The sequence below is a fragment of the Meles meles genome, chromosome 12 (genome assembly GCF_922984935.1).
Source record: "Meles meles chromosome 12, mMelMel3.1 paternal haplotype, whole genome shotgun sequence".
Lineage (NCBI taxonomy): Eukaryota > Metazoa > Chordata > Mammalia > Carnivora > Mustelidae > Meles > Meles meles.
Window position 1 is genome coordinate 79,200,892 of NC_060077.1, and position 16,502 is coordinate 79,217,393.

At 46.2% G+C, this 16,502-nt stretch overlaps 1 protein-coding gene across 1 annotated transcript in view; it reads right to left on the reverse strand.

Moving 5' to 3' along the window:
- ALPK2 (alpha kinase 2) overlaps window positions 1–16,502 on the reverse strand; it is a 115,584-nt gene that overhangs the window by 91,843 nt on the left and 7,239 nt on the right. Inside the window, exons 2-3 of the mRNA XM_046025608.1 lie at window positions 9,818–9,946; window positions 6,475–6,592 (exon numbers count right to left, since the gene is read on the reverse strand). Of these exons, the coding sequence (XP_045881564.1) occupies window positions 6,475–6,592; window positions 9,818–9,926 (227 nt within the window). The 5' untranslated portion in view covers window positions 9,927–9,946. The remainder of the gene's footprint in view (window positions 1–6,474; window positions 6,593–9,817; window positions 9,947–16,502) is intronic.

Below are 16,502 nucleotides of genomic sequence, written 5' to 3' on the forward strand. Positions count from 1 at the left end.
GGTGTCAGAACAGAATGGGATTGTACAACAGGCAGCTGGTGTCAGAACTGGTTGGGATCAGGAGGAAAAACCCCAACTCATTCTGCTGATTGTCCTCTTATGTGTCTGCTTCCCCCACTGGACTGTGAGATCACAGAAGACAGGGGCGAGACATTTTCTCACCACCCGGCTTCCTCCTACCTCGGGCTGGGATGAGAACCGACAAGGTAGGCTAGATGCTTGCAGAACCAATGAATGAATTAAGAATGAAAACAATTATTCTATAGGCAAAAAGGGAGGCTTGGAAAGTTGTTTTCAAGCAGGTTAAAGAGGCCTGCAAGTAGGTGATTTAAAAAAGATTAATTAGGTAGGTGTTCGATGGATAGAGAGGGCAGTAGATCGCGCAGTTTGCAATGAATTCCTCCATCCACTACCCGTGGCCTACTGCACTGTGACTTCGCCACTCCACTCTTAAAGGGGTAGCACCTACTTTCGTGATGTTGAAATTGGGTCCGGTGTCTTGCTCTGACCAGGGGGATGTGTTGGGATTGGCGTTACAGTGGAGCTCAAGAGGTTCTAGCCTACTGGAGGACAGGAGCCCACATGGAGGAGAACTGAGGTGGCCCCGTCAACAGCGAGCGTCAATGGCCAGACCTGTTGGTTAAGCCGTCTTGGACCTTCCAGCTCAACCAGTCCTCCAACCGACTCAAGTGGTCGGAGGGAGCATTGGGTGAGCCGGGCCAAGTCAACAGAGGAACCACAGCCGGCCCACTGAACCATGAGAAATAATAAGCCAGTGCTGATTGAAGACCCTCTGTTTTGTGGTGGCTTATCACATAGCTTCTTAGCCTCAACGCCATTGACATTGTAGACTGGATAGTTCTTTGTTGTGGGGGATTGCCCCAGGCAATGTCTAATGTCTAGCAACACCCTTAGCCTCTCCTCACTGGATCCCAGGAGCATCCCTTTCCAGCCGTGACAATCAAAAATATCTCCAGACATGGCCGAATGTCCCCTGGGAGCAAAAACACAAGTGACCCAGGAAACCTTCATACTAATTTTTCCTTCAAAGTCTTGAGGAATCAATATCCAATTTGAGGCATAATTGGAAAAATATTCCTTGCTCCATAGATGCCTCCCAGGAGTGGACCCAGCTGGTAGTGGGGGGAACGAGTACTACATTATCAGATAAGGTCAGCCCTAAGTCAAGGTAGGCGAATGGCAGCACTGTTTTTTTCTAGAATGTTCAGATACACCATGTACTCATTTCCTAGAGCTGCCATAACACAGTACTACAAAGAGGGTAGCAAGAAAACAACAAATATGTATTCTTTCATAGTTCTGGAGGTTAGAAGCCCCAAATCAAGGTGTCGGCAAGGCTCTCCCTCTGAAGGTTCTAGGGAAGATTTTTCCCTTGCCCCTTCTTAGTTTCTGGCAGTGAGGGGGGAGTCCTCAGCACTTCCTGACTTGTAGCTGAATCCCTGTGGTCTCTGCTTACCTTCACATGGCTATGTTCCCTCTGCATCTGCTTTTTCCTTTTTATGAAAACACCAGTTATTGAATTAACACCCACATTAATCCACCATGATCTCACCTTCATTTAAATAATTACAGCTGAAAACATCTTTCCAAATAAGGTCACATCCTGACCTCCCAGGTGAACATGAATTTTGGGGGGGACACTATTCAACCAGCACACATCATAAACAGACTGGTTCGTGGTGACTGTGCAGGCCTCGTGGCCACTGTCCCTGCCAGGTCCTCTGCAGGGGCCGGGGCTGAGCTGAGGAGGGGCAGGAGGAGCAGCCTCACCCCTCCTTCTGCTCCAGGCTTTCGGGGGGCGCAGTCCACCCTCCCCACCATCCCCCTCCCTTCTGCCTCTCTTGTAATTGTGCTCAGCACCGCGGGACACGATCATGACTGCTAAGAGGCCTCCTTGCTGAGAAGAGGGGTGTCTCTCTCTAGGTGTGGGTTCCTGGACAGATTTTTATCTCTTGTTCAGCTGCCTTTCTTTACATCATGTTCAGAAGAGACCACAATTCCTCGTTTGTGTACGTGCTTTTTGCAACTTGCTTTCTATGAGGTAGAAAACATCTAGTTGTGTTTTCCTCCCCTCCTCCCAACCTCAACACCTTCTGAAAAAAAAAAAAAAAAAAGTTTTCATCCTACAGTGAAAACCATGCTGTTATTGATGTTGCTCGTCCTTGGAATGCTCTCCCGGCTTTCCACTCCTCTGCCTGCCAAGCACACTTGACCTGTGGTATGTAAAGGTCCCAACAGCAGTGATCAGTCTCCCCCGAGCTGTCTCACTTGTCCCAAGTACGTGGTGTGACAAGATTAGAGGGGCATGTGGAGGAGGACCCAGGGAGGATGGAGAAGGACCATGCCAGGTGAGAAAGAGGGAAGATTGGAAGGTCAACTAATAAGCTCAAGACCTGACAGTGGAAATGCAGACCAGGTCTATCAAACCAGAAAACAAACCAACAAACAAAAAACCCTGGGAAACACAGGAGCGGGAGCTCAGGGACATCTGAGAATGCAGATGTAATAACCCAAAGACTAAACTCAGGGAGGTTAAAAACAAAAGTACTTTTCTTTAGGGGAACGATGACTAAATCTTGTGGTTTATGGTGATTTGATGATGGCAAGAAAATTTGAGACTAATAATGAACAACCAGCGTTTAATCTTTGAAAGGCATTGGCACAAAATACCATTCATTTGCCTAACCACTCATAGAAGTCAAACGACTTGGCAGGTATTTTAGGATGTAAAGAATTTTTCATCTCAGGGGAACCTGGCTGATTCAGTTGGAAGAACACATAACTCTTGATCTTGGGGTTGTGAGTTCAAGCCCCACATTGGGTGTAGAGATTAAATAAATAAATAAATATATATATAAATACATTAATAAATAAACAAGAATTTTTCACCTTGGGCAATTACACTGGAATCACCTGGGGTCCGGATTGAATTAGTCAAGGTTGAAGGCCAAGCATTAGGGGGTTTTAAAATTTCCCTGGGAAATGCATATGGGCAGCTATGGTTCAGAACTTTCCAGGTATAAAAAGTGAGAACTTTCAGAAGATGATTAGTACCAAGCACACTGACTACTGAGCAGAAAAAGTACAGCCACATCTATTATCATATTGTCCCACCACTACTCCTTGCACCATGACTGAATGCTTTTTCCAGTAAGTGGGCTACTTTTCAAAATGGCAAAACAGGAGTTTGGAAAGAGAACATTCTGTCATCTCAAGTCTTTAGCTGTCACTGTAAACCAGTGCCCTGCTGCCCTTCCGAGATGAGAATGAGGACCCCGTGCCCTCTTTGCAGCTCAAGTTCTCTTCCTAAATTTCTCTTCCCATTTCAACCTGGGCTTCATCATGTCCTTCTCATTCCTTCATCCTTTAGCTCCCTTACCCCACAAACTGGTTTTGCCTACATTGCTGGTCCCGTGTAAACAGCAAATAACATAAATAACAAACCTCAATTCTTTAATGGCATTCCGTCAGCAAAAGGATACTCACCCATTAGGTCTCTCTTCTGGCTAAAAAAGTGGGTATAATATTTTAGCTTAGTGTGAGACCAAAATTAATCGAGAAATATGGACTGAGTGCTCGGAGGGACAAAGAATGGAAAACATACAAAGAAGTACGGTATGAAGCTACTCAAGGGTCTTACATCTAGACCAGGGGCTGACAAACCATGCTCCACAGACCAAATCTGGTCCCCTCCCTATTTCTGTAAATCCAGTTTTATTAGAACACAACTATGCTTGGGGCGCCTGGGTGGCTCAGTGGGTTAAAGCCTCTGCCTTTGGCTCAGGTCATGATCCTGGAGTCCTGGGATCAAGTCCCGCATCCACCTCTCTGCTCAGCAGGGAGCCTGCTTCCCTTCCTCTCGCTGCCTACTTGCAATCTCCGTCTGTCAAATAAATAAATAAAATCTTTAAAAAAAAAAAGAACACAACCATGCTTTAAAAAAAAAAAAAAATATATATATATATATATATATATATATAGCCTATGGCTGCTTTTACACAACAACGGTGGAGTTGAGTCATTGTGACAGAGACCATTTGGACTTCAAAGCCTAAAATATTTACTATCTGGCCCTTTATAGAAAAAGTTTGCCAACACTCATCTAAATGAACATCATGTCTATTTACGGTATATTTAAAGCATCCGCCCACCCATTCTCTTACTAAATATGTATGCTGCACTGTACTAAGCCCTGGGCCATGCGTTAGTGTGAAACAGAGAAGTTTCCTGCCCCAAAGCCCAGAGTCTACTGAACTATGTCAATCTGAAGCAATAAATAAGCACCAAGCGGAGAGCCTGTGCAAAAGAGAAGAGAATGTCTGAGGCTGGACAGAGCCGTAGTAACTAGAATTACTGTGAACCACAGAGATGGATTCTGAGTTGAACAGGATGAAGAGGAGGGAGGGGCAGGCCTTGGCAAAATTGGACTGAAGAGGCAGGAAAGTCTACTCCAGGGATGGGGGGCAGCAAGCGGCAACTGGTCTGGATCCCAGTATAGTGGGGAGCCACGGGGAAAACGGCGGGTCTTCTGTACTGGACTGGAGGTTTCATGAAGGCAGAGACAACATCTGTATTGTCCATTTCTAGCCCTAGCATTATGTAACATGCCTGCCATGGAATAGTTGTTTGATGAATATTGTTTAAAGAATTAAGCAGTAGATGGGGGCACCTGGGTGGCTCAGTCGGTTAAACACCTGACTATGGGTTTTGACTCAAGTCTTGATCTCAGGGTCGTAAGATCAAGCTCGGCAACGGGCTCCGAGATCAGAGCAGAGTCTGCTTGAGATTCTCTGCTTCTCTCTCCGCCTTTCCCTGCACACACACACACACTCTCTCTCTCTCCCTCATATATAAATAAATAACAACTTTTTTATAAAAGGATTGACTAGTAGATGAATAAATGAATGTCTTGAATATCAGGTTAGATATTCTGTAAGCTAGTTGAGTCAAGGGCTTCAACCACGATAAAATGATCTCTGATCATACTTTGATACGAAAGTGTGGGTGAGAAGATAAGAAAGTAGTTGTTTACTGAACAACCACTACATAGCCAGAACTTCGCTTTGACTCTCTCAGCGATCCTTTTATTTTGCAGATAAAGAATTCCATTTTGGAAAGGTTCAAAGGTTGGCTACAGCCACTGGCCAGAAAATAGTAGAGCCAGAACTCACACCCACGGTTTCACCTTTGTTATCCTCGGATCCAAGGCTATCGGCACATCCATGTGCCTGCCAGTCACTTTCGTACCACACTCTGCAGACCTCAGGCTCAAAGTCCCCATAAGGAACATCGTGACCAATTCAGAAGCACTGGGGGCCAAGAGCACAGACTCTCCACCCAGCTTCAACCAAAGCTGTTCTCATCTTCTCTACTTCCACGCGGAGCTTCCTGATTTCATCCGAACGAATAGTTCTTGGGGAAACGAAAAAGAATAGAAACCACTGTACTGAACCAGACCACTTCCTAAAATAAAGCCAGAAGGCCTGCTTTCCAGCCTTCCACCATCACCGGTGTGCTGTGGGATCACCACCAGCCATGCCTCCTTCCTACTGTCGTTTCGCAAGAAAGGTTGGATGACAGTGCTCAAAACCTGTTGAATTTCTTGACTTGCTGGAGAGAACAAAATTAAATGAAAAGCTCATTTAATGAATGAAAAAGGCTGGGCACCTTGAATACAATTCTAGATAAAGTTGTAATTCCATCAACAGCAGCAACTTACAGGCATGGGAACAGTTGCCAGGCAGAGCTCAGCTGGGTGCCCTGGCTGACACCTGCTCACAGCATCGTACATTAGGATATAAAAAGCAAACAGTGGGTATTTACCCTAAAGATACAAATGTAGTGATCCAAAGGGGCACGTGCACCCGAATGTTTATAGCAGCAATGTCCACAGTAGCCAAACTATGGAAAGAACCTAAATGTCCATCAACAGATGAATGGATAAAGAAGATGTGGTCCATATATACAATGGAATACTATGCAGCCATCAAAAGAAATGAAATCTTGCTGTTTGCAGGGTATCACGCTTAGCGAAACAAGTCAATCAGAGAAGACAACTATCATATGATCTCCCTGATATGAGGAAGTGGAGATGCAACGTGGGGGGCTTGGGGGGTAGGAAAAGAATAAATGAAACAAGATGGGATCGGGAGGGAGACAAACCATAAGAGACTCTTAATCTCACAAAACAAACTGAGGGTTGCCGGGGGGAGGGGGGTAGGGAGAGGGTAGTTGGGTTACGGATATTGGGGAGGGTATGTGCTGTGGTGAGTGCTGTGAAGTGTGTAAACCTGACGATTCACAGACTTGTACCCCCGGGGCTAATAATAAATTATATGTTTAAATAAAAAGCAAACAGGAGCCAATCTTTTGGCCTTACCTGATAGCACCCAGAATGACAATGACAGAATGCAGGGACCTTTGCAAATGGTCCACAGAGGCACGCTGACTCACCGATAGAGGTGTAACTCATGAATATACTGATTCTGGAAGAATTCGTAACTGGAAACAATGCCGCACTCCTCGATGGCTCGGCCATTCTTATACCAAGTTACCTCTGGCTTGGGCTGACCTGATAATGAAGAAGATAAGGATATTCTTATTACATTAAGTATTTTTAGGAAAAAAAAAATCATAAAGCTACGAACGAGAATGGGTGAGCATGATAAATTATGTCAGCCGGGGAACCAGAAAATCTCCCTTCCCTTGACTCAAATGCATCATTCGCTAAGCAACTACTGATTAAAATTCCCAGATTTAGTGAAGTTACATGTAAACTGGTCAATTTTTATCCAACAGAGATGTAGGAAATCTTTGCCTGGCAGAAAAAAATTACTCTGTAAGTCACGACTTATTGACCTTACATTACCCAGCGGTTTACCTAGGTCAGCAATCTTCTAACATTCTTTTATTAAATTGCCTATAAATACCTAATTCCTCAAATGTCCTCTGACCAGGACTTCCCACTGTGCAGTTCCCTCTTTACTCAAAGAACTGAACAATACCATTGAAATGTTTGTTTCGTATTTGGATGGAAGTCCCTCGACCTTTGGAAAATTATACTTTAGCAGTGCTCAGAGCGGAGCGTCTGTTATGGTACGGTGGAGGGAAGAACGGACGGGAGGAGCCAATGCGGCCTCCTGAGGGTGAAGGAGTCCGGGGTGTGTGTGTCCCAGGCTGGGACTGTGCGTACCTGAGTGCGGCGTCACGGGAACTGCCCTATGCCTTCTCCCTCCAAAGCAGCTTGCATGGCCCTTGTGATGCTCGTGGACTCATCTGGTGAAACCCCCAGGAATTCCAGTCCCCTCTTGGGATTCCCCCCCCTTGTGACAGGCAGAGGAAGGTTTCCAGTGTGTCTCAAGGAGCTACCCCCCGAGCCTCTGTATCACTGAAAATGTATCAATATGTGCCATATGTGTAGGAGGAAAGCCCAGTATTGGGAAACAAGACTCTTTCTAGATCCAGCCTTCCTGTGTTTCGGTCCGATTTATCTCAGCGTATTTGGTGAACAGTCCCCCAGATCACTGAGAGAACACCGTGTGCTTCTTTTTTTTTTTTTTTAAGATTTTATTTGTTTATTTGACAGACAGAGATCACAAGTAGGCAGAGAGGCAGGCAGAGAGAGAGAGAGGGAAGCAGGCTCCCTGCCGAGCAGAGAGCCCGACACGGGACTCGATCCCAGGACTCTGAGATCATGACCTGAGCTGAAGGCAGAGGCTTAACCCACTGAGCCACCCAGGCAACTGTTTCTGAGAGCTGTGCCGTGGACAGGTGTGCTCAGAGTGTGCTCAGAGCCCTGCCTCCCTTTCTGTGTTTCGTCTGATTCGGGGTCTCCCAGCTAAGCTACCTCCGTGCTAACACCACGAATGTGCTTGGTGGCACCTGTGGTGGTTCCTCGCCCCCACCCATTTAGGTAGGTGCCGCATCAGTCCCCGGACCGGGAACAGACAGATCTGTGTGCAAGGACACATCCTTCTTTACCAGGGGCTTGGCTGAGTCCCTTCCAGACAAATGACTAAACCTCCAAAAATGAGCTTCCTTGAAAAACCATCAAGGACGTTGCTGATCATAATTCATTTCCGCCTGTTCTTATCAGCCTTGCGTCCCCCCTTTCAGTTAGTTTTATTAGGTTCCTCCCTAGGAAGCACCTAATTGCTCCTTTTTTGTGTATCATTGACTCTCCCTCTCTCTCTTTTTTTTTTTTTTTAAGAAGGTATATAGGGGCACCTGGGTGGCTCAGTCGGTTAAACGTCTGCCTTCGGCTCAGGTCATGATCCCAGGGTCCTGGGATCGAGTCCCTCATTGTATCCTTGCTCACTGGGTAGCCCGCTCTCCTCTGCCTGTCCCTCCCCCTCCTTGTGCTCTCTCTCTCTTTCTGACAAATAAAATCTTAAAAAAAAAAAAAGAAGAAGATAAACAAAGTATGCATGCAACTTGGCCTGAGGAACTCACTCTACTCACTTGCACTCCCATGTTTTTATTTTTTTAATTCAGACTGATCAGGACTGGTTGATGCCCCTCGTTTCTTCGTGGCTGACTGGTATTTTCCTTTTGTGCAGTATAGATCTGAATAATCAGCCATAACTGAGACCTGCACAGGGAAGTGGTATCTCAGACCTTGTGGGCGGTTCTCTTCTCTCCCTCCACTTGCTGGAAACCTCACCCAAAAATCCTCCCCTTGTTTTCTTACGCTCACCTGCAGGTCACATACTAAGATCCACCTCCAGAACGTTTCACAAGCACCTGGCTCATGTGTGTGGGGACTGGTGGCCAAGTTTGGGGCATGTCCAAGCAGTGGGGTTTCCTGAGGAGCCGTGGAGGCCCAAGTATGAAGGCTCAGTGGTGGACTTGTGTCTGTCCCTCCTATGAGAGGCTGTGGACAAACACCAAGAAAGGGAGGGGGAGGGGGGCTTGGCTCTGCCCTCATCGAAAAGCCTGAGCACACAGTTTTGTACCCCAGCACCTAGACCAGAGATGAGATGTTATCAATACTTTGGCTAAGGAAGACTGGCCATTTCCAAAGCTGGCTCTTTTCTTCTTCTCTAGAAAGAGGGATCTCAGCGGAGAAGAGTTTTCTGTGAACCCTCAGGAAAGACCACTGGTGCCTCTATGTTTCAGAAAGTAGAGACAGAATCCAAGAAGGAAAACAGCCCACAAGGTACAAGAGACCACTTCGCTACCCTTTTATTTTGCTTCTACAATTTCCTTTTAATACTAAATCCTTCTTAACCACTGGGGGTACCTATTTGGGCTCAGGTCTGGGTTATGCACTCTCCAGTCCAGGGAGAGTTCCAGCTCCAGGTCCCTGCTTTTCCTTCACTGGGCACCCTCTGCCTTGGTTGTGGCCTCTGTATGGCTGACTGGGCCACCTGAAGATGGCAAGCAGCCGGAAATGCATCTAAGCCAGCTTGGGAGATATCAAGGAACGAGCGATGGAAGAATTCAGTAAGTCGTCTGAAGCAAAGTTATTCATGCCATTCCTATGCACACAGGAAATGAAGAGTGTATTATTTGAAAAAATAACCGGTATGGGAGTCGTCTCACCAAGAACCACGATGTGAAGTGAAAAAGATCACTAAAACGTGTCCAGGAAGTTACTCAAAGAAATCCTCCAGGAAAAAAAAAAAAGAAAGAAAAGAAAAATCATCATAGAAGAAGGTTTGGTTGTTCTGCCTGCCACTCAGACCAAACTTCCCAGGTCCTTCCCACAAATGATGTTTTAATAATGCCCTCTTTGTGACCCTAACACCCTGGTCCACAGGGAGATTTCAGAGGGTAATTAGCCGCTGACAGTTACCAGATATAATGCAGCGAAGCACGGCGTCTGACTTCTCAGGAACTTTCTGGGAAAGCAATGTAGATAGAAAACAAAGTGTGTGCCTCTGGGGCTCTCCCGAGTCTGTCATCCTTTCATGCCACGTTGAATCTGAAAAACAAAAATCCCTGACGTTACACCAGTGGTTCCGGGACCCCTCCGACTTTCTCGGTGGCTCTTTGGGAGGGAAGGAGCCTGGCACCACTCCCGGGCTTGGAGAAGGCTGGACCTTGGTACTTGGGCAGATGGGCTGGTTTTCTCAGGACCAGATGCTTCACTGTGGGGGACTGTCCTGGGCCCTCTCGTGTGCTCAGCAGCACTCCTGGCTTCCACCGAGCAGATGCCACCAGCACCCCTCCCCCAAGTCGTGACCATTGAAAATGTCCGCAGACATCGCCGGTTTCCCTGGGGAGGGCAGCCCCAGTGGAGAACCATGGATCCTCGCAGAGGGTCAGGCAGCCCGAGCCCAGACTGAGAGAGAATCACCTAAGCCCGCAGCCACGGCCGTGTCTCCTTTCTCTTTTCTTCCGGTCCTCAAAGTCTTTTCACTGGACTCAAAAAGGACATAGCCACACTTGCCTCCAAACTGGAGGAGCTGAGGGCATGCAGATGAATCTCCAGGAGGGGTGTACTTTGAAACTGGGAAAGTGCCGCTCCTTTGCCTAGCATTTTTGGGCAAGTCTGGGCTCCCGGATACAAGAAGGCATTTAACACCTGATTAGTCACCATGTGTGTTAGTTCATTTCATGTCTTTTAAATTCCCTGAATGGTGATTAGCACCTCCTGCCCCTTACCGAGGAGGAAGTGGAGGCCCAGAGAGATGCGACAACTTGCTCAAGATCACACAGCTCAAGCGACTGCTGCCCTCCGGCATCCTTCACGGCGGTGCCAGGGCTGGCTGACACTGTCAGCGTGCAGGGCGCCCCCAGTTGCACAGTGCACAACTTACACCTCCTAACAAGGCAGGTCTGTCCGAACCCAGAGGACCCTTTCCGTAATATCCCCTGGGTACAGGGCTAGCACCACTCTACCCAAACCATCCTCTGGAGAGCCCCACGCTTGTAAATAACATTTCACACCATCCAATGGGAGGCTCCCATTTCTCCTTACCTTGGTGAGCAAATGTCATGTGCCACCAAGCTAAGGAGAAGGACAGCCCACTTCACAGTAGGATCCATTTGGAATGGACGAGAGAGGGGCACTTAGACCTGCAAATGGTGATTCCGGGGATGCTGAGGGTCCTACAGCAGGAGCAAGCGGAGCTCTGGGTGGAGGAGGCTGGATCTTACTGGTTCCAACTGTATTCTAGGAGGGGAAACCTCTCTCCGTTATGGGTGGACCAGTTTCTTAACTGTTTAGGAATTGGTTCTAAGTTGCAGGGCCTGGTCAAGATGAAAAGGAGGGGTTCCCTGTTCAAAAATGATTAAGCTATTTGTGATGGCAACAACAGAGCACTAAACTGGGCCCTGGGACTCTTTGGGGGCGGGGACCAGTGTATGAGGCTCACATCGTGGGATCCCAAGGCCGGCCCTGCCTGGTAGACACAGCCCTGGGAACATTCAGCTCATGAACGACCCCTAGCTTTTTCTTCCCCTTCAGGCCTCTCCTGCAGCTTCTGATGTTCCCACAGCATTTCCTTAATCTCTAGGTATTTTGTTTAGAAATAAGGTTATTCCTTGAAAACAGAAAAAAGCATTCCCAAACCCAAGCTCTCTGAATATCAGGGTAAACTTAATTTAGGAGAATACACCCCCTTCCCTTTCTCCTTCCTTTCCTTTCTTCCTGTACAGGAAGCAACTTTGTGCTTTGACCTAAGGTTCAGCTAATGGGGAGAAAGAGCCAGAAAGCTGAAGAAGCAGTATGTTAGCATCAAAAAGGAAGACAACTGCTTGGGTTGGGAACAGGGCACAAGGGCAGGGAGAGAAGACTGAGGAGCTGCGGGGATGCAGGGGGGAGGAGTGTGGGAGATTGAGCCAGAGAGGCAGAAGGGAGGATTGTGAGAAGTTTTGTTCTGTGGTTGTTAATTGGACCCTCTTGACACTCTTTAATAAAGAATTGCTTTTGCAATGGGTTTTGGTTAAAGAGCATTTAAATTCAGCTGTGCAGAGACTGGACCCCAGGGGGCTATGGTTAGCAGGGGTTATATTTAAAAGCATCATAAGCCCTTCTCGATCTAGATGGTAATTTAGTGGGATGCCTGGGTGGCTCAGTCGGTTAAGCAGCTGCCTTGGGCTCAGGTCATGATCCCAGCGTCCTGGGATCGAGTCCCACATCGGGCTCCTTGCTCCTCAGGGAGCCTGCTTCTCCCTCTGCCTCTGCCTGCCACTCTGCCTCCCTGTACTCTATTTCTCTGACAAATAAATAAATAAAATCTTAAAAAAAAAAAGATGGTAATCTAGTTGAACAGAACAGAAAGAAACTCCAACTGCAAGATGGCAAAGAGACACCTGCACTCCAGATTATGTGATAAGTACATTTGATGGTTGATGGTTCCGATCTGTATATAAAGGCCAGATTTGACATGTCTTACTATTTACTCAGCAATCACAGAAATGTCTAATGGAAAAACTCTCTCACCTAGGTTGAAAGAAGTCTCAAAACCAAATAACTCCAAAAGACAACTGTCAGGGCAGCCGCCTTGCGCAAGGATGACACTATTTAGAGAAGGCGTGGTGCGTGTGGCTGAGTTACTGTACGGCTAGATGGCTAAGCCGGAATGAGCGTGGGTCCGCAGTACGCAGAGAACCCAGAAAATGAGTGGAAACATTCTGTCCTTTCACTGCCGAGGAAGTGCTGCCCCTCCACCCCCCCCCCCACAAACATGCGCAGAAAGCAGCAGCTTTTCGCTTAATGCCCAAGTGTCTGCTTATTATACGTTTCAGAGGTTTGAGCAGGTGATGGAAGCTCGAGCTGTGGGTTTGACTTGAGATAAAGTTAGTGTTTCTCAGTATTATTGAACAAACAATGTTAGGGCTAAATAGAAGCATAGGGCAGTAAGAATGGAACCCAAGACCAATTTTAAATGTTTTATGGTATTTTACAACTGAAAGTGCAAATTGTATTCATGACCTTCTCTACTGTTTTAACTTAGTATAAAATACAGAACAAGGGTTGGCAAACACATAAAAGTATAGCTTCAGAAAGAAAGAGAAAGAAGAAAAGGAAAGGGAAAAGAAGGGGCGCCTGGGTGGCTCAGTGGGTTAAGCCTCTGCCTTCCGCTTAGGTCATGCTCTCAGGGTCCTGGGATCGAGCTCCGCATCAGGCTCTCTGCTCAGCAGGGATCCTGCTTCCCCCATCTCTCTCTGCCTGATTCTCTGCCTACTTGTGATTTCTCTCTCTCTCAAATAAATAAATAAAATCTTTAAAAAAAAAAAAAGAAAGAATGGAAAGGAAAGGAGGGCAAGGCAAGGGAAGGGAAGAGAGAAGGAAAGGAAACAAGGAAAGAGGGGAAGGAAGAAGGAAGAAAGAAAGAAAGAAAGAAAAAGAAAGAAAGAAAGAAAGAAAGAAAGGCAAGAGAAAGAGGTGTAGAGAGTCAGATTTAGAACCGTCCTCCAAATAAGGATATTTGATGTATTTATTGCTAGTCTGGTGAATTTCCCAAAGATGAGAAGCATGCAATTTACATACCTTATATCCCCAGTTAGTATGTTGATTGGACATGGCACATAGGTAGGTTTTCCTACCCAAGAAAAGCAATGGAGTAAGAGTCAGACGTTCTGGTTCCAACACATCCATTTATCATTTTTGAGAGGCAACATCGCACAGGGGGTTAAGAGCTCCAGAGCCAGATACCCTGGGTTCACACTCTGGCTGCACTCCTTACTAGCCTTGTCAATAAGCATGTCAGAGCCCCTCCATGCCTCAGCTTCCTCATCTGTAAAATGGTCTATACATCATAGGTTGTTATAAAGATCAAATGAATTATTGCCTGTACAGCTCTTAGTACAGCACTAGGCACAAATAACCGCTCCGGGAATGTTCTCACTGATTATTATTATTATTTTTTTTTATTTGACAGAGAGAGAAATCACAAGTAGGCAGAGAGGCAGGCAGAGAGAGAGGAGTAAGCAGGCTCCCTGCAGGGCAGAGAGCCCGATGCGGGGCTTGATCCCAGGACCCTGAGATCATGACCTGAGCCGAAAGCAGTGGCTTAATCCACTGAGCCACCTGGGCGCCCCCACACTGATTATTGAAAGAAGAAAAAAAACTAGCCCATCCAACTGGCAGCGAGACTGAGAGCTCTACGGCACTTTTTTTTTTTTATCAGCTTTAATGAGATGTAATTCACATGCCATACAATTCAGTCATTTGCAATATGCAATTCAGTAGCTTCCAATATATTCAGAGTTGTGCAGTCATCACCACAATCAATTTTAGAACATCTTTGTTTCCCAGAAAGAATCCCCCACTCTTTAGTTTTCGAGTCCTGATCCCTCCACCCAAACACAACATAGCCCCAAGCAACTTCTAATCTACTTTCTGTCTCTGTGGATTTGCCTATTCTGGACATTTCAGGTAAATCGAACCACACGCTACGTGGTCCTTTGTGACTGGCTTCTTTCTCTTCGTACATTTCCAAGGTTCTTCTGTGTTGTAGCACAGGTCAGTACTCAGTCCTTTTTACACCATTCTGCAACCCTTCTTCGGAGCAGCTGTCGGGGCAGAAGTGTGTGACTCCTCTGGCTTTCCACATTCCTAAGACACTTACTCAGACAACTGGGAGGGCAGCAGAGGAAGGGCTCCAGAGTCCAGAAAACTCTCCTCATCAGTAAGCATCATAGGAATGAGGACCGAACCAACCCAGGCTTTGTCACTTGTCAGGGACAAATCTACATCTAGCTCTGCCACTGACCTGGTCAAAGTTCTTCATCTGTAAAAGGAGATAATGCTAATAATCAAAGGATTAGAATAATCCTTATGTAAATGGCCCAGGGAGAATCTGGTACATAATTGGTTTCCGAGGTGATAATCAGTAGGCTTTAGAGAAAGACGTCACTTGGTTTCATCAATTTCCTTTCCTGCTGTGGGTTACCACAATAATTTTTTTAAGTGATACACCAATTAATGTCTAAAAATCTCTCCTCATGGAATATTCACCTGTAATAGGAATCTCAAGATACGGCTCCTCCCATTCCCATGCCCAGGGTCCGCTGCTATGGATAGAAAGGGAAGAAAGGACAAGTCGAATTGCCAAGAAGAGCTGGGGTGACGCTGGGAACCTTGTGTGTCATCTCTGACTCCGCCCCAGGTGACTGCTTCCTGACAGCGGAGTCCCACAGGTTACAACACTGACAAACAGGCTATTTGACTCATAGAGACGGTTCAGTCACCAGCGCGGTGCTGACTATAAAGGAGAGAGGACAGTTAAGTCAGGCTGTGGGTTCATGTTTCGTGGCTTCTCTGAAGGTTAGAACCCCTGAAGACAGATTTATCATTCTCAGCTAGATGTGGACAACCAATATTGAGTTACTGATATGACCAGAGGGGCCGTGGTGGTGTTCACAGACACTCTGAAGAGGCAACATGCTAACTGGAAGGAACACAACATTTGCATGATTTTATGTGTGTGTGTGTACGTGTGTGTGTGTGTGTGTGTGTTTGATTTTTTTTAAGCTGTGGGGTCCAGAACGAGCTGCTTCCTTTTTTTTCTTTTTAAGATTTTACTTATTTATGTATTTGACAGAGAGGAAGAGAGAACAAGTTGGAGGAACAGTAGAGGGAGAGAGAGAAGCAGGCTCCCCCACTGAGCAGGGATCCTAATGTGGGGCTTGATCCCAAGACCCTGGGATCATGACCCGAGCCAAAGGCAGATACTTAGCCCACTGAGCAACCTAGGCGCCCCGAAGCTACTTGCTTTTTTTAAAAAAAAATGTGGTTTACTTTTAATTGTACAGATTCTAAATGCATACATTTGTATTTGTAAAAAAAACATATAAAGGCAAAGCCTCCTCCATCTCTGTACCTTCTCAAAAGGAAGGGTCTCCTAGACTTTCAGGCATTTTTCTATCCATGTATGTGTATCATCATCTAAGTATATATACACACACACACACACACACATATATATATATTTACATTTATATTCTATTTATATATGTATCCATAAATATATCTATACAATTTCTACCCATGTATGTATATAGTCATCTAAATATACATATATAATTTTGTTGCATGCATGGCATTAAATTGTGTATACTTCCCAGACAGTTGGCTTATCTTACTTAGTAATGAGTGTAGACAGTCTTCCAATGTCAATCCAATGCATAAAGGGCCGCACCATGTTGTAAACACTGCTCAGTGACATCAGTATTGCCTAGCACGGCAACACCAGCCTTAATCTGTGTGTTCTTGTATTGATGACATAGAACAAGGCTGGAGATTTTCACACTTACAAAATGTGTCTCAAAAAACACTCAAAATCAAAACAAAACAAAAAACCCAAATCCCAGGAGCACCCGGGTGGCTCAGTGGGTTAAGCCTCTGCCTTCGGTTCAGGTCATGGTCTCAGCGTCCTGGGATGGAGACCCACATTGGGCTCTCTGCTCAGCAGGGAGCCTGCTTCCCGCCCCTCCCCCCGACCACCTGCCTCTCTCTGCCTACTTGTGATCTCTCTCTCTCTCTCTCTCTCTCTCTGTGTCAAATAAATAAATAAATAAAATCTTTA